This window comes from Macaca nemestrina, chromosome 13 (assembly GCF_043159975.1).
Source record: "Macaca nemestrina isolate mMacNem1 chromosome 13, mMacNem.hap1, whole genome shotgun sequence".
Lineage (NCBI taxonomy): Eukaryota > Metazoa > Chordata > Mammalia > Primates > Cercopithecidae > Macaca > Macaca nemestrina.
The window spans coordinates 112,143,758-112,162,355 of record NC_092137.1 but is presented as its reverse complement, the minus strand read 5'-3'; the positions used below and the strand labels follow the sequence as shown (position 1 = coordinate 112,162,355).

Below are 18,598 nucleotides of genomic sequence, written 5' to 3'. Positions count from 1 at the left end.
AACCGTGAAAGGAGACAGGGCATGGCTGGTTGATTCGAGGCAGAGGGGCCAGGCTGGGGCTACAGGCTGGGGAAGGATCATGACTCACTCCATCTACAGATACTTCCTCATTGGGACGAGGGGATGAAAACAAAGAGAGACCAGGGTGCTATCCCTAGCAGAGATAATGCTTTGTGCTTTAGTCAAGTGAGAAAAATGGACTAGGTCACGGATCAGCATCCCTCTTCTGCAAAGGGCCAGATAATCAACACCTTGGGCTTTGCAGGCCATAGAGTCGGTCGTCTCTACTCAACTGTACCATCGTAGCACAGAAGCAGCCATGGACAATAAATACTGAATGGGCGTGTTGTGTTCTAATAAAACACTATTTATGAAGGCAGGTGGTGGCTAGATTTGGCCCATGGGTGTAGTTTGTTGGCCCCTGGGGACTGGATCAGTGTATTTCAAAAATAAGTTTTCCAAATTTCATCTATAGTGACAGAAATTGTATTGCTGCTGCCTGGGCCTGGGTTGGGGCTGGGAAGATTGACTAGGATGGATTGACAAAGGAACTCTCTAGAGTGAAGGAAATATTCCAGTTTTTCATTATGATAGTAGATACATGAGTATATAGATTTGTTATCATTCTTCAAAATGTACACTTATATTTGTTTACACAATGTATGCTATTGTATGAAAAATCAATAAGGATGTTTTTCAAAAAGGAAGTTTTCAGAAGCGTCTCAGCTGTAACCATGACATGGATTTGGAGAGGGTGGGTGGGAAGAAGCTTAGCTCATAGAACTCCCTTTAAACAGACAGCAGCGGTGTATAGTGGGTATACATTAAGATCACAGGTAATATTTCACTAATGAAATGGCACTGTCACTTTAAAAGCTTTGAGAATGACTGGACCAGAGTATCTTTCATAAACGAAGCCCCAAGCCATGTGATCCTGGCAAGGGAGCAAGAGGAATGTGGGGTCAGAGCGAGAGTCGCTCCTTTACCCTCCCTCCTCTTGGGGCCTCACATGGCAGTAAAGGCCTTATAGAAAGCAGACTTGCCACTGCGATTTTAGCACTGCCAGGTGGCCAGCTCTGTGCCCTGGGTTGGGCTGCTTCCAACAGAGGAAGAAATAAGGTCCAACAGCTAGAAACTCTCAGTCTGTTCACAAATAGCAAGAAAGCTGCAAGAGTTTAAAACCAGGGAGCCTCAGGCTGGAAAGGAAGTTGAAAAGTTCAAACACCCATCTGATGCTTGATTCTCAGTGGAGGGTACATATGAGAATCAAAGAGCCCTCTCAAAAAATATACATCGAGGCTATATATATCCTACATTTCTGGAGATGGGGCTCTGACAGATTTTGAAAAATACTCTCCAGGTGATTTTGACTTGCACGCCAGGTCAGGAATTGTAAGTAATCATACGAGGTAAATGTCCAGCCTCAGTCTCAAGGTCAACAGTGACCAACATGCTCCTTCTCCAGGAGCTGCTTCTATCTTGGGAGGTTACCTCTCGAAGAAGCAAAGATCTTTCCCTGACACTCATCTTAAGAAGGTTGCATCCTCTCTGGTCTTCACTAAACAAGTCAAAGACACTCGTTTACAGAAATGACAGCATCTCTTACTAGGCTAAATACTATCCATCTTTTCCAGCCCTCATTGAAAAACAAGCATGCTGGCTTTTCATGAAAGGTTTCACCAAAAGTAGCTGGTTGCTTGTTTAGTTAGGCAATGATTTACCAGAATATCCCAAATATAACCTGTTTGTGTTTTTATGGCTAGTAATAAACTTGTTTCAGCCCTATTGCATAAAATTAAGCAGATTCAGAAGCAGAAGCCAAAAAGGAACACACTCAAGAAAAGCCTGGAACAGGCCCCATTTAAATAAAAATGAGCTGTGGATTCACAAAGTTGAGATTCTCGTGCCAATCACTTTCAATTTATTTCAAAAGGTCTTCCAACTACTTGAAAGGTAATGTAGCCCCATCACAGTGAAACAATTCTGAGTGTAATCAGTCAACCCTTTAGTGTAACTAGAAATTTCTGAATATTTAGATATTCTACATTTCCCCCACCCAGCTGCCCTGCCCACCAATTCTGCACAAAAGTACTTTGGCATTAGATGACTAATGTTCACAAGTGTGCTACTGTAACTGGGTATCAATGTGGTGTTCACAAACATGCATGAAATTGATATTGATGGGTACTTTCGTTGTCTGTCAAAGCTTAATCCTTGCCTAGATCTTATGATCAATTAGTCAAAGCCATTGTCTGACTGTTAGGGTGGGCGAATCCAGGGAAACACTTACCAGGTTAAGATTTGCAGAATATGGCGCAGGATCCCAGGCCACCAAAATGACGTCTTTATACAGTGAACTGTCAATGAAATGATGGCTGGGGTTGGTCAGGATCTGCAAACACACAGAAGAACCATTTTGAAGCCAGGGTTTGGTTTTTAAAAATCGCATTTTAAAAAGAGGTGAAAATTAAAAAGAACTAGGGCAAGAAAAAGGTGGCTCAGACTTTGTAGTTCCTTCTGGGGGAGGGAGAGACGCAGGCATTGCATGCAGAAGCACTTAAAGAATGTTTAAGGAAATTATTATTTTATTTTTTTTTTAAAAAAACACAAGTTCTGACTTTTCACCAGCAATGTACTCATGTCTGGTGGTACTGAATCCAGATCCTGAAGGATGCAACTCCCCAGCTAATTCAAGCCCCACAACCTCTTCTACAATTGCCTCCACATGTAATTTGGAGAGAGCGTTGCAGGTGTGGATGAAGTGAGTCCCGAAGGAGCCTCCAGGGTCCAGCCACAGCCTTCCCTCTGTGGCCCTACCTAATTCTAAATGAATTCTTCAATCTCAGCTGCCAATCATCTTTTTAAAATTATTGTTTCAGGAAAAAACAACATATTATTTTCTCTCGGTTTTAAGACACATTTTTTTTTAACCATTATTACGATGTACTTTTTTCCTTCACGTTAAAGTTTCTAACTTAGAATGTATGTTACAGATGATATGTATTCTAATTTGGTGGCATTTATCTCCTCCTTTGCAAGAAGTTGTTATTAAATGAATGGCAGATTTTACAGTCAAATGACATCTCTGAATTAAGGAAATATGGTAATTGTTTCTTACCTTGAGGCAGGCTGCCTGGTGCAGTGAACTGTGCAGAAAGCTAATCTTTTGTTCTGTAAGCAACTCACCATAAATCACTCATCTCCTCATTTTTTCTACATATTTTGAAACTCCAGAAATTGTTGTGGTTTGTTCTGAGGATAATTTTGCTATACATTTGCAAGGTATTCTTATTAAGAATGTGAATAAACGAGGTATTTTCATTTCCAATTAAATAATTCCTTTTCATTTTTTAAAATTTCCAAATGGCAGACTAAAGTTGCAAAGATCTCCTACGAACTCTCAGATTTTATACTTTGCTTTCTCCCCTTTATCCTCTGCTATCTTTATTGCCATTTCTTCTAAGTTTAACTTTGGTCAGTTCACAAAATGCAACATGCTAAGTCTATGATTACAAATATATATATATATATATTTCTATTTCTACTGATTTTTCCTTTTAATCTGATTCATTTCCTCCTATTCATGTCATGTCTAAATTACCATTTCTCTGCAGTTTTCCTCATTAATGTGCATTAATTATAAGATTGATAGAAATAAACAAGTACCATGGTCATAATTAACCAGGTAACTTCTCTTCACTCATCCAGTTAAACTCATTTCTCTTCACTCATCTAGTTAAACCTAAGAAACATACATCCATGAAAACACTCCATCTGTCTTACCTGCGAATTAATGATGCGTACGGTGGTTTTATTCCCAACATCTTTCTCATAACCACGTGTAGGAGCAGAGTTAAATCTCAAAACTGCATCATGAGAATCTAAGGGCACATAAGTGACAAGCTTACTTTTGTTCTCTGTAGAATCACATAATCTAGGAAAAAATGTTAAAGCAAACCTTTCAATACCTGAAGCTAACGATACACCATCAATAAAGTTAAGATGTCCCCACATGATTTGCAGAGAATTTACTCTTCATGGAGAATGAGATCTTGGCTAGAGGAAACATCAATATGGAGATATATATATATATATATATATATATATATATATACACACACACACATATAATATATATATATGGATATATAATCTGTTCAATTATGGGCGATACTGTATCATCTAAGTGATATTTAGATACCTGCTACCTTTACGGCATTCTTTACAAGTGTCATGCTTGATGCAGCCATTCTCCCAAAGCTTCCAATGCATCTTGAGGGAGACTCTACTGGAGCAGATAAAGACACCAGAAGGCAAGAGCTCCTTTTTGGTGCTGATGTATGCTTAAAAAGAAAGCCAACCCTTCAGCAGAGATTCTGCATTTAATGTCGAAGAAAGAAAGAAAGCCAGCCCTGACTTCCATGCAACCTTACATACTGCTGCCGATGGCAAGAATACCTGTGTGAAAGCAACCTTAGAGCATTCTGCGTTAGCAGCAGACCAGACTGCTGTAGCCCTGAGGATGGGCAAGATGGAGAGACCACCAATGCCACCAGCTGCCAGGGCTCTTATGTTCTATAACCACACATGGTGCTTCACCAAAGTTGAACTATGAATGCAACATAAATCTACATCTCACCTCATTCAACCTGACAGCCCGACTTGCCCAAGTTCTCTGAATGCTGGGCTGGGAGGACCTGGATGAAAACAAGTTACCCCTATCCTGGAGGCTGACAAGGTGGTGAAGAGTGGGAGGCACAGGAAAGTGGGTTCACCTGATTTAGCACTGGGAAGAGGGGATATGTTCCCTTTGCATAAGGCAGTCTATAAACATACATGTGTCTTGAAATTCCTAGAAACCAGCCTGAAGAGTCAATGAGCAAGAAAGCAATTTTCTAAGGGCCATCTTTAGCTGCAAATATCTCATGCAGATTCCAAGCTCCGCCTGGAGCAAGGACAGTGCCTGTCTGTGAGGGAGAGGTGAAAAGAGGTATTTCTGTCATGCCCAAGGGGAGCTGCATGTACAGTCCCCGAGTCCCGCACAATTGCCTAAGGCAGCCGCCTTCTTCCCCAGTCCCTGCTACCTGCTCCTTTGGAGTCTTCTTCTTGCTCCCCAAATAGCAGAAACTTACCATGCATGACCCCACTAAAACAATGTGAAAAAAGGTGTCTTCATTGTCAAGCCCTGAACTAAAAGAATTCAAAGTCCAGCTTTAGCGCCAAAATTAATCCACTTTTGGAAGACGTGAATGCGTAGGGTGTAGGTGGCTATGTCATCAAAACCCTGCAACGTTCTTTTAGGGGAAATTTTGCAGGAGTTGGCAAACTATGACCTTCTGGCCAAATCTGGCCTGCCACTTGTTTTAGTAAATCAAGTTCCACCATAACATAGACACATCCACTGTACACGCTGTCTATAACTGCAGAGTTGAACTGTTGAGACAGAGACAGAAACATGGTTCACAAAACCTAAAATATTTACTACCAGGCTCTGTAAAAAAGTCTGCCAATCTCTAGATTCAAGGGGATCTACTCTGGGTACAAACGATGCCAACATACGTAAATGCCTCCAAGTTAAAACCTGTTCTTTACTTCGCAATTTAAGGATTTGTTCATACTTTATTGAGATAATGGATTTATTATTTATTTTTATTGAATAACGTTTTGTCAAAAAATTCAAACAATATTTGAGGTGGAAAAACTAGATTACCCCAAACAGTAGACTCTTGAAATTTATTGATAATCCAAACACTTTTTAGGCATATGGAATATATCTACTGATATTTACCATACTAGAAAGTAAAACAGGGAATTTTTAAATGTCTATTAATTTATTTTAAAATACAGTTTTTTCAATTAAAAAAAAAACCCTGTATTTTCAAAAACCAAAAGAATACTGAGAAGACTGGCACCGTGTTCAATGTTTGCAAGTCTCTTTTAGGTCTGGTTTTTTAGAAAGTTGGTTTCTCATATCTGCTTTCGAATTCAACTTGTTGCAATATGTTGTTTTATTTGAAGTATATGAAGGCTCAGACACATTGTTGAATTGAGAAAGCTATTTAAAGAATCCTTTCAAAGAACTGTGAATATTCTTCTTTGATACCTAACAAAACTCTACAAGGGCTAGTTTCTTAGGGTTGGTTATAATTTGGAATCTGAAACCTGTCAATGAACTTTTTGTGCTCTGTTACATTAAAACTTGTGGTCTGTTTTTCTCTTAAAATGGACCTTCCACTCATGCGTAATTGTATAATATTGTACAATGATCACCTGAAAACTATCAGCTAGGCATAGTTATATATAAGTTACATATATATATATATGTCAGGCAGATCTTCCAAATGGTGATGCATTTTGTAATAAAGAGTTGAAACACTGGCTGGGCGTGGTGGCTCATGCCTGTAATCCCGGCACTTTGGGAGACCCAGACGGGCGGATCATCTGAGGTCAGGAGTTGGAGACCAGCCTGACCACCAGGGAGAAACCCCATCTCTACTAAAAATGCAAAAAAAAAAAAAAAAAAAAAAAGAAAGAAAGAAAGAAAGGAAAGAAGGAAGGAAGGAAGGAAGGAAGGAAGAAAGAAAATTAGCGAGCATGGTGGTGCATGCCTGTAATCCCAGTTACTCGGGAGGCTGAGGTAGGAGAATCGCTTGAACCCAGGGGGCAGACGTTGCGGTGAGCCGAGATCGTACCATTGCACTCCAGTCTGAGCAACAAGAGCAAAACTCCGTCTCAAAAAAAAAGAATTGAAACACCACATTGGTTAGTATCACCATGGAGTTCACCAGTTTTTAAAGTCTGGATAACTTCCAAGTTCATGGTTCAAAGCTTGAATTTTATCATTGGCAAGAAATACTATCATTTATTTTCCTAAAAGTGACACGCTCCCTTGATTCCTTTTTGAGAACATATCTGTCAAATATCCAAGTCTGAATAATTAACATTTCTTTTCAAGTTGAAATTGCATTTCATGAAAAAAGTGGCTAGTTCGGCTCACAATGCAATTACACAGGGGCTTTTCCTTTGTGAACTGGCACACATAAGCGTTTTTCTCCTATTTCCCCATGCGTCCCACTGAATCTGAAAAACCATGTATTCAAAGGTTGAGCTTTGGGTTCTGCTGCCCTGACTTGTGCTAAGAAGCCCCAGTCCCACGCATCATTGTGTTTGTACCACCAGTGAAAATGTCAACAACTGGAAGGAAAAGAACTCTAAGTATACTTACCACAATAGTTTTTTCTCATGGACCCTCGAAAGGGCCTTGGAAAGTCTAAGGGTAAGCTTAGATCTCACTATGCCAACTGCCAAGCCAGGGCAACCCTCTGGTTGCAGACAGTGAGAGGAGACTCCAGACAGCGAGGTGACTGCAGGCGCTGGGAGGGAGTCACCCCGAGCCTGAGGGGAAGTGTGATGCCAGCAATCCTCAACCCCAGTTCTCTCCAAACCATGCTGACAACCCCTCAGACACAGCCTAGCCAAGGGCCCCAAGCGGTGGGTGCATTTCTATTAGTTGACTAATAAACGTGAATTAATTGCATCACCCTTGAAAACATCCCAGCATTTAAATGCCCGTTGTCTTATTGTGGAGCTGTGCTCTAAGCCATCCAAGGACTTCACGAGGCACAGGGCACAGAAAGATAAAGCAGTGTAATTCCTTTGGAGGTGGTATTAGTCTGCAGAGTTAAGAGGCCACCTGCGTGCAGACGACAGGGAAGCAGGGTCATGTAGGCTTGTGGCTAGGCCCAGTGCAAGCCCTCTATGAACAGCCTCTATGAGCAGCATGGGGTGGGGATGGAAGGGGAGGGTGCACTGACTGTCGTCTGTCACACGGGCATGTTTTATAAACGTACACCTGGCTGTGCATGCCTTGATAATGCACTGTGAGAACAGAAGCTGTCCATTCCTATTTAGACAAAAAGGAATAGGTCAGACAGCAAACACAAGGGGAAGAAAGTCAAGTTTCATTTCTGGAGAAGGCATTCCTAGGCCAGAACCACGCTGTGTTGACCTTGAGAATGGAGCCAGACAAGTGCATCCATGGAAGGAAAATTAAAGTCCTTCAAGGAGCTGCTGGGCCAGCAAGCCCTCCAGCACCCGCTCACTGCCCTGCCCTGGGGCCCATCCCCCACATCCTCCTCCTCTCCTACGCTGATGAGAAAATTCACACAGCGGGAGAGCAAGCCTCCAGTCACTAGAGAATGGCCTGCCTGGGATTGGACGAAGCGATGTTTTCCCAGCACCTTGGAGGCCCTGTTTTTCCCCAGGACCTGTAACCCTCACCTCCTGACTTACTTCCCTCGCAGCCTCAAGCCCAGGCTCTGGCGTGATCTCTATAGCAACTATCTGCGATGGCTGTGCATTGCCGGCACAGGGGTGAGAGCTAGTGTTTCTGGAGACCCACACTGGGGTTTGAACCCAGGCTCTGCACATGTGACTGGAGGTATTTCCTTATCTGTAAAATGGGAACAAACTTATCTGTCAGTCAGGGTTGTAAGGTTTACAACAGTTAGCACAAAAAGAGCATTTTGGGCCGGGCACGGTGGCTCATGCTTGCCATCCTAGCACTTTGGGAGGCTGAGGCAGGAAGATCACTTGAGGTCAGGAGTTCAAGATCAGCCTGGTCAACATGGTGAAACCCCATCTCTACTGAAAATACAAAAATTAGCTGGATAGGGTGGTGGGCACCTGTCATTCCAGCTACTTGGGAGACTGAGGCAGGAGAATTGCTTGAACTTGGGAAGTGGAGGTTGTAGTGAGCCAAGATTGTGCCACTACACTCCAGCCTGGGCAACAGTGGGAGACCCCCTCTCAGAAAAAAAAAAAAAAAGGATTCTGAACAGGGCCTTGTCTGTACTATAAGTGGTATCTATGATTAAAATTGTTAAGTAAAGAATAATTTTCAGAGTGGCTTGCAAGGACATCTAGGAAGATGATCTGCCTTCCAAGTTGGCTTCTCTCTTCTGTCCCTATGAGCCTGTGTACTCCCTATAGCTCTCACCACCTGTATACCACGCTGTTTCTCACTTCCATATGACGCTGGGCCTTCAGCTTGGTCTCCTCTCCCTGGAGCAGTCTTTACCAACCTCTTCCCTCTGCCCCGCCACCAGCCCTCAGGGGAGTTAGGAATTCATCATCATTTCTGCCTTGTCAGCCTACATATCTCCCTGTCCTTCTTCAATCCACAACACGGGAATTGTCTGTTTACCACTGAAGTGTGCCAGTATGGATGCTCGGGCCCGTGACCTCTTCAGTTTTGTGTCTAGCACAGGATCTGGTGGAGAGTTGGTGACCAATAAATAACGCTCATCGGAAGAGTATATGGACTGCTTTCTTCTTTCTTGCTTTTTTAAAAAAGTAACAGGACACGTCAAATCTCAAGCCCTCTCCACCAGTCTATGCATCCCATCCCCAGTCTCTCCCTCCACGGCCCACTTCCCATGCACTTGCCAGAATCTGAGTTTCAAGTACACAGATCTTGGTTTCCCACATGAAGGCTATCACTGGTGGTTTAGAGCAGAACTTTCTCCTCCATAACGTGTTTCCACATGAATGCCAGTAGCACTGCACAGAAGCAAATTATTATTGCTTATATGCAGGGGTGAAAACAGATCATCTTATGACTCTAGGAGAGAATGATCCAGGTTTCCAAAACAATTAGTTGGTTTTTCAATAACATATTCATAGCGAAAGTGTTTACAAATGCTATACTTTCCTAACCAAAACCAATTCCTTTGTGTGACTCAGTTCCAACAGAAGGGTAGGCGGATGGGGGCCGCACTGCCAGTGGAACAAACACCAGGGGGAGCTAAAGGGCAGCCAGTAAGCAAACCTGAGACTGACTGGGTCTTCCCTGGACATAAGGGTGTGGAGGTGGCCTCCTGGCAGAGCGGAGGTAGGGCTGATGAGCACTGACCATCTGAGATACTTTCTAGCTCTGTCTTCAATTTTTCATAAGATTGTGATCTTCGGTAAGTCTTTTGATCTTCACTTAGCCAATTCACAAGTAGATACTTAGGGGCCAACATGAATTTAGCTACAGCTGCCCCCAATACTCTAAGCTGCCTAAAGGAATCTGCTGCCAGAGTTTGTTTGTATTCTGCAAGCCATTCATAACTACGTGGGTTTGCTTGCATATATTCAGGTGAACAGGAAGGAGCGAGGTCGGCACCTGGCATGTAAACTGCTGATGCTGAGATACCAACTTATACAAATGAAACTTTTTGTTTATACAAATTGAGCCACGCTATGGTTACATGTTCTTAAAATAGTAGATACACAATCTGATCCACAGGACCCTAGACAAAACAATAAAGATAATTTGAAAGAAATTTCCAGGCATGTTCTTCAGTTGTTATTCTACCGTTCTTAAAGGCATGCAAAATAAATTAGATTTGGATACTAGAAATTAACAAAGATATAACTGGCATTTCAAGTTTCCCAGAAACATGGACTTCTCAGTGTCTTTCATGCTCTCTTCCAAATTCTAGAGTTTACAAGATTCTGGTCAGGGATATTTACGCAGAAATAAAGGACAAGGGACTGCTCACTGGCATGCAAGAGCAATCCAGATCTTCACCTCTGATGCAGAGGTGTTTAAAACAAAACCAAACCGGAAGCAAGTTACTGCCTGCTTCAAGCATAATACTTAAATTCCTTCTCTACATTATTAATATTGGCCCTCAGAAATGAGAAAGAACTGTGGTGTTATTTCACCCCGGGGACCTCTAAACCACTGCTTCTTCTTAATAAATTGCAGGCTGCTCTGCTCTGGCTTTGGCTACAAGCTTATGTGACACATGGACTGTGTTATTATGAGCCTGCTGTAATGTCAGCACAGGGACACAGGGACCCCAGACCTTGATTCCAGACTCACTATCTTGTTTTTTTTTTTTTTTTTAATTTTAAAAATATTTCTCATTTAGCCTCACGCCCAAGGACTTCTGCTGAGCTGAGGTCTGGGCTTCTGAGCCTGCCTACAGTGGCTTCACCCTATCCTAAGACAACTCTGGAACATGGGCCACTCTTCCAGGATGCAGAACAACTAATGGATCCACTTAAAATGAAGACAACAAATTTTACTTATTTGCAAAGAGGGAGCAACATTCCCTGAATGTCGCTTCCAGACCAGTTATGACCTAACACTGCCTACTGTGAGAGTGTACAGGACATGACTGTTTTACATCTGGACTTGAGGCTGATGCTGTATTTGATTCACATTTTTTTTACTGCTCCTAGTACAGAGTCAAGCACATATTAGGGGTTAAACACATATTTGTCAAATGAATTAGCCTAAAGGGCCGAGCTGCTTGCTGACCGGTGCAGCAATGGAATTAGCCTGGGAACGGGGGCAGTTCTGGGAGCAAAGGAATCTGAAACTGCTGAGGGAGAAAGCCCAGCTATGGGAACACAAGAGCCTGGGTATCTCTGGCAAGACAAGGTGAGAGGCTGGGGCAGGTAGGGAAGTGAATGTGATCCAGCCAGAAAGGGGAATTCTGAGGAGAGCCAATGCTGGCCCATCTGGCGCAGAACCTACACCACTCTGCAGGAGGCAAACGTATTTGAACCCTGCCATGCCCCCATCAATCAAAAAAGATTAGAACTGGCATTTTACTTCAAAACTAGGAAGACATAGCGATGGCTCATGTTGTGTGCCATCTTGGCTAGGCCACAGTGCCCAGCTGGTTGGTCAAACACTAGTCTAGATGTTGCTGGGAAGGTGTTTTTAAGATGTGATTAACAGTGAAATCACTAGACTTTGAGAACAGCAGACAACTCTCACAATGCAGGTGTGCTTCCTCAAGCCAGGTGAATGCCTTAAGAACAAAGACTGAAGTTTCCTTAACAAGAAATTCTGCCTCAAGACAGCAACACAGAAGCTCCGCCTGAGTTTCCCATCTGCTGGCCTGCACTACCTATTTCAGACTTGCCAGCCTTCACGATTATGAGAGTCAAGTCCTTAAAATAAATCTTTCTCTGTATAGACACATATCCTCCTGGTGTGAGTCTCTGGAGAACCCTGACTGATACAGGAGTCGGGAAACAGATGTGCTCCAGCGCTCTTGACAGGGATGTGAAGACAGAGCCTGGCAGGGAGGGAGGAAGCCCAGGTGTTGTGTGTTATTTACCATCTTGGAGAAGGTCCCCGGTAGGTGCACTGGCAGAGCCCCAAAAGTTGGATATGCGCCAACAGTTGGGAGGCCAGAACTTATGCTCCCATGGGAAAGATGTTCCCAACAGCAGCTGGGCTCTTCTCAGAGCCCACAGTAACCAACATGATCTTCATGCACCCTGCTCTTTGGAGGTGATGCCCTGATTGAGCAGCTCTTGCTTTCCTGCATCCTCCTCCTCCTCTTGTTCCCTTCCCATATTCCCACTGCAAGATGGGTTCACCCGGCTTTCGGGGGCCCGCCTGGGAGCCTATCCATGCAGACTGCGGTTTCTATGGGATACGAAGTCTGAACAGCGAGGAGGGCACCTGGGGCAAGGGGCGGCGCTTTCCTTCCACTGCCCACTGGCATCAGCTATGGGGAGGACCCTTCTTGTTTCCCAGGATTCCCCAAATCCTCGCTCTAAGAGTCCCCCGAAGAGTACGTCCGCTGTGACCCCAGAGAGATTCATTCTGCGCCAGCAAGGGGAAATCACCTGAAGAATCTCCAGCTAACATAAGAAACACCTGGTGTGGAGACCCCAGCCTGCCCCGCCAGTGAGATCCAGAGGCGCGCACGGAAAGAACCAGCTCCCAGGGACACACTGGCTCAAGACAAGGCGACCTGGTCCCCGCACTGAGACCTACCTATTTCCTCGCCCAAGGAGGAGTTGAGGATTGAGCCTGCAGACATGACGACAGCGCAGCTGCGCAAGCCGCGCGGGTGCAGCTGGCTCAGGGGCACGGCGGGCACCAGGCGCCGCCAGCCCAGCGCAGAGAAGGGCGCCTCGGTGCCGTCCAGCGTCCGCACGGGCGCGCGGCTCCGCAGCTGGCACAGTAGCTGTGCCCTGCTCAGCCCGGTCTCCCGCTTCCCGCGGAAGCGCACCCCGTGCTTGTTGGCGGTCAGGTAATCCTTCATCGCCTTCTGCAGGCGCGGGTTCAGCATTTTGGAGGAGACGTTCCCCTTCCAGAGCCGGTACAGGAAGGCCCTGGACATGGAGGAGTACAGCCTGTCGCCGTCGTCGCCCTCCTCCAACACGTGGCTCCTTCTCTGCCTCCGGTGCCTCTTCTTCACCCGCCTCCTCTGGACCTGTGCAGCCGGAAAAGCCCCATCCCGCGGGCCTGGCTCCCTGGGGGAAGGGAATACCAATGTCCCCTGAGTGTGGCTGTGCCACCCTGGCTGCCCAGCAGCAAAAAAGTAGTCGTCATCCTCCGGGTAGAAAGCACTTTGAGATTTTCTTCCCACCTGGGATGAAAAAAACTCTTCATGTTCAAACCCATGTTGGGACTGGGCCCATTTCTGCGGGTCTCCAGGCCCCGCGTGAAAGGAACTGGCTGGGTGGGCGCGGGACAGCCCCTGGCGTGCGTCCAGACCCCCAGGCGGGGAGGGCTCGTGCGCGGCGCCCATGATGGCCCGCTGCTTCCCCTGCACCGGCAGGAGCCTCCTGGTCTCCAGGAAGGAGAGGGAGCTGGGCACAGGCTCAGCGGGGTTGCTGTCGGTGAAGTAGATGAAAATCAGCAAAAAGAGGAGCCCCCAAGCGAATATTCCGAAAAGCATTCCTTGTCTCCATTGCTTCAAGTGTGGTTTCATGGCAGGTCTCTGCGGTCAGCACCTTGTGTCTTAAAGCAGATGGGTGGCAGAATGAACCTGAAAAACAGCCAGATGGCACAGTTAGCCAACATAGGGCATCTGCTCAGATGCTGCTGGGGACATTCTATCCTGAGCAGTGTTTCTGTAGGTGGTGGAGTGGGATTGTAGAAGGGGCACTAGAAACCAGAATCATCCAGGAGTTTTAGCTAAATCCAGGTGTCATATCTGTCCCTGCCCCAACCCCACCTCCCACCAACCTCTGCAAAACAAGGGATCTCACCATTTCAGGTGAGTCTTTGGAGAGAGGCGATGGATGAGTGTATATTTGCAAAATCTTCCCCATGGGACTCAGGGACAAGTCCACCTTCCCACTTTGATGAGACAGTAGGGCCCCTGCCCACAAGTTCCCCCTACTTTTGAGATTATAAAATTCCAATTTGATAAAGCAAACCCAGAGAGGTAAGCATAGTTTGCCCTCTCTTGTCTGCTTATCAGACCACCAAAAGCTCACAGCTCATAGATATTACAGTAGCTGCTGTGCACTTCTAAGGAGTGACAACCATATCTGATTCTTCCTGTTCTCCCCAGTCTGGAAGGCTGCCTAGAACATACCAGAAGTCCGCCGATGGCACTGAATAAAACAATGCTCCACGGACTGTGTCTGCGGGTGAATGTTATTTCAGGGTGCCTGAACAATGTCCCCAAGACTGCCCTCCTACTTCACCCTTACCATGAACTTTTGGTGAGATAAGAGGGAAGTACATTAAAACTTTAAATAGGAGGAGAGATGAGGAGAGCGCTTGCTGATTCTAGATGAGACTCAGAGAAAGGGTAACAAAAAGGGCAGAGATGAAAAGTAAGATACAATGAAAGACAGAATGAACCGTTCCTCTGTGCAGTATTGCAACTAATATTGCATTGCTACGTGGGTAGCACAGCACTTGGTACCAAAGGAAACAATAAAACATTAATAAGAAATGCTCCTAACCTCAGGAACTTAAGCAAAGTCCTGGAAAGGGAAAATAACCTAAGGTATGTTTGTGGAATAATAAAATAATAATTAAGCTTGCTGGAACTTCAAGCTGAGTACAAAGCCCAGCACAGGCAGGTATTCAATAAATATTGGCTGGGTAAATGATGTGAGCTTGTGTTTGTGTGTGTTTTGCAGAGGGCCTTGTGTGTCTGTGGCAATGCATGGGTGTTTTGGTGGGGACGCTGAAAGAAGCAGCAAGACCATTTGGGGAAAACATAATTGGAAAGCTATCCGCTTCCAGCTGTGGAGGGTCTGTAGTCCCTACCTGGATGGGTGGGACACATGCCGTATTAAGACACAGGAGGAGACTGAAGTTCTGAGAGCAAGGGCGTGATGCATTGGTTCCACGGGCTTTCAGGAGATTCCTTGGTGGCAGGTAAGGCAGAGAAGAGTGCAGGGAGGCAACACAGACAACAAGGAGGTCACTAGTAGAAATCAGATACTCAGAAAGTAGGGTGATTCTGAGGGGAGGGCCTGCCAGGCGAAATCTGTGACTCCCATGCTCCTTCCTGAGTACAGGCTGACCAATGCCAAAACACAGAGGCATGTCGGGCATGGCTGTAATACAATGGTGGTGTTTTCACTCAAAAAGAAGGAACTGAAAGCAAAATGAATATTCCTACCTCAATGTGGTCACCTTGGGAAATCATACAATGTCGCTGGTGGGAAAGGACATGCTAAAGTAAGAAAACTACATTCCTTTTGTAGCTTTATGGCAGGTGAAAGGTGGACACAGATTCTTTGACCCTCCACCTAGAGAGAGGCAAGGTCTGTGTCTCCCCCTGTTAAATAAGGACAGGCTCAATGACTGCTTGGACTAGTAGAATATGGCGGTGGTGATACTATGCCAGTTACCAGGCCCAGATCTAGCATTTTCCACTTCCCGCCTCTCGGAACACTCACTCTGGGGGAAGCCAGCCACCAGTGAAGACACATCCCTAAGCTTAGCCCAGCATACATCTAGGAAACCCAAGCTAGGAGACTCCACATGGAATGAGAGATACCCAGCCAGCCCCAAGCTGTTCCGGCCGTCCCAGCCATCCCAGCCCAGGCACCAAACGTGAAGCGCGAAGAAGTCATTCTGGATGTCCAGCCTGTTGCACTTTCCAATGACTCCATCCCCAGCCAACATCTGACTGCAACCCTGTGGAAGACCAGACAGGAGAACCAGTCTAGCCCAGTCAGTCCATGGTGAGTGATAATGATAGATTGTTGTTCTAAACCACGACGTTATTTTTTGTTGGCTTTGGTTTGAGATATGTATAGATGTGTATAAATACATTTATCTACCTATTTATGTATTTGTTTTACATTTTTGATTCAGGGGTACATGTTCAGGTTTGTCACAGGGGCATATTGCACGATGCTGAGTAAACTCCTACATTTTAAGGTGATTTGTTACATCAGAGGATCACTGGAACAGGTTCTAATGGAAATGCTAAATAAGTTCCCAGAATCATCAGTAACATATACAACTATCTTGGACCCATAATAATTAGAAAGAAAAATTAAGCAAAAAAGAAAAAGTCCTAAAAATGCTTCCAACAATTGCAACATTTTCAGACAGTACTCTAGCATCCCAGAGGGATTCTACAAAAAGCAACATTCCCTTACATGTATAAATTGTGGCTTTTAAACAGTGCTTGCTTTATTTTGTATTCACATGAGACCAAGGCCATGGATTTTATATACAGTAATACATCAAACCTACGTAGACAGAATATACTTTAACCAAGCCAGAACCACGGATGCCAAGAAGCGAACGTAGAAGAATTAATACCCACAGTTAACTTACTATATATACAGGTTTGTGGTTAGCATTTGTTCTGGATTATTTTATTTGGTCTTTCTAGCATCGAATTAGATAGGAAATACTGCCATATCCATTTTCTAGATGAGGGAACTGAGTCCCAGAGCAATTAAGTAACTTGCCCAGGACCACAGAGCTAGCAAGCAGCAGATATTACATGCAAATCCATCTGCTTCATCCTATGGCTCACACCTCTCACACTCAGTTCTAATTCCATCTGATCATACCAACCAAGGCTACATTTTCTAAATTTACACTCCTCAAACTATCTGTGGTGAAGGATAATTTTTTATCCAAACTGTCACTGTGATATTTTAATATTTCCATTTCTGAATGTCTTGGCATTGTCCAATTGCTATAAAAGTTTCTATATGCCGGCTCTCAAGTTCTGTAAACATCTTACCAGGAACTGGTAATGAACAGTTGTGGATGTGCATAGTCTGGGCCCACACTTTGAGGAGCACCTTCCGCATGATCTGTCTAACCTGTCCACCCAGGGACAGTGCTTTGAGCTGTAATGCTCAACATAAAGGTCTAGAAGCCGTTTCTAATATTTCAAGACTTCTGTAAGAAATTGCAAAATTATCCTTAATAACAGTTATTCTGTTGCATCCCACCGGGTGCACTGCAGTATAATTCTGACACTTGCTACTGGGAGTCAGTGCAGACCCCATGTGTTAAGGGCTCAGGCCTCCAGGAGACTGCCCTCATTTCACATGCCAGCTATGTGGATTTGCATGTAGTATCTGCTGCTTGCTAGCTCTGTGGTTCTGGGCAAGTTACTCACAAGTTACTCAAAGCCACTCACACTTTTACCTGTTCAACTACCAATCCCCAGACTCTAGGACACACTTCAGGTTGGATAATCTGCTAACATGACTAACAGAAGTCAGCAAAGTACTATATTTACAGCTATGGTTTTATTGTAAAGGATGCACACAGGGTGAGATCTGGGGTGAATGCAGTTCCACGTTCTTTCCCTGTGAAATCTGGGTGTATCACTCGCCCTGCACATCAGTGTGTTCATGAATCAGAAGCTCCAGTGAACCCCAGAATCTAGAGTTGTTATTAGGGTTCCATTAGATAGGCATGATTGATTAAATCACTGGCCATGTGAGTGAACTTAATCTCCAGTGCCGCTCTTCTCCCTGGAGGTCTGGCAGCCCAAGGTTCAAAAAGCTCAAATCCTACAATAACCCTGCAATTTCTTTTTTCTCCTTTTCCCTTCCTCCCTTTCTTCCTCCCTCCCTCTCTTCCTTTCTTTTCTTTCTTTCTTTTTTTTTTTTTTTTTTTGACAGAGTCTCGCTCTGTCACCCAGGCTGGAGTGTGCAGTGGTACCATCTTGTTTTACTGCAACCTCCACCAACTGGGTTCAAGTGATTCTCCTGCCTCAGCCTCCTGAAACCCTGCAATTTCATCTGGTTGACCTTTCTGGTGATCAGAACCCAAGGTGAAGCTATCTGGGAAAGCAAAGTAAGTTTCCTCATTAGCAAAATGAAAACAGTCCTATCACTAAGGAAATTCCACAGGTTTTAGAAGTTCCATGCTGGGAATACCAAGGCTACAGCAGCTGACTTAAAAGCTAGTCTTTTTGTTTCTAACTGGTAGTCATCATTTCCTGGTTTCCCTGCACTGAGCAACAGCTCTGGTGGGCAACTGAAAAACGAGATAGGTTTCTGATTTCAGCAAATCAGAAAATATTTTTGCTCCAGAAAATATTTTTAAAAAACAGAGGCAAAGATGAGATGTGTGCAGAGTGATGGGAAGTGCAACAACAACAAAAAAGCATTGAGCTGCTGGGAGGAGCTCAAAACCTCTGGCCTAGAGGGCTTGGAGCTGAGAGCCAGTGCCCCCCACACCACAGAAGCTAATACGACCTTAGTTTGATGAGTCAAGAAGCTGCAGGAACTCTAGCTGAGAAAGTGAACTTGGGAAATTTCATGGCAGGATTCAAATGATCAGATGTAAAATTAAATAATTCAAATTTAAAATAATTCAAACTTAAAGCTATTGGAACTT

The 18,598-nt window shown here is 44.6% G+C and overlaps 1 protein-coding gene across 10 annotated transcripts in view; it reads right to left on the bottom strand.

Annotated features, from left to right (window-relative positions):
• LOC105490176 (ST6 beta-galactoside alpha-2,6-sialyltransferase 2) overlaps positions 1-18,598 on the bottom strand; it is an 85,895-nt gene that overhangs the window by 28,840 nt on the left and 38,457 nt on the right. For all 10 annotated transcript variants that reach the window (XM_071077161.1, XM_071077164.1, XM_071077160.1 and 7 more), the window contains exons 2-4: positions 12,794-13,793; positions 3,784-3,881; positions 2,291-2,392 (exon numbers count right to left, since the gene is read on the bottom strand). In XM_071077161.1, coding sequence (XP_070933262.1) covers positions 2,291-2,392; positions 3,784-3,881; positions 12,794-13,736 — 1,143 coding nt within the window. In that variant the 5' untranslated portion in view covers positions 13,737-13,793. The remainder of the gene's footprint in view (positions 1-2,290; positions 2,393-3,783; positions 3,882-12,793; positions 13,794-18,598) is intronic.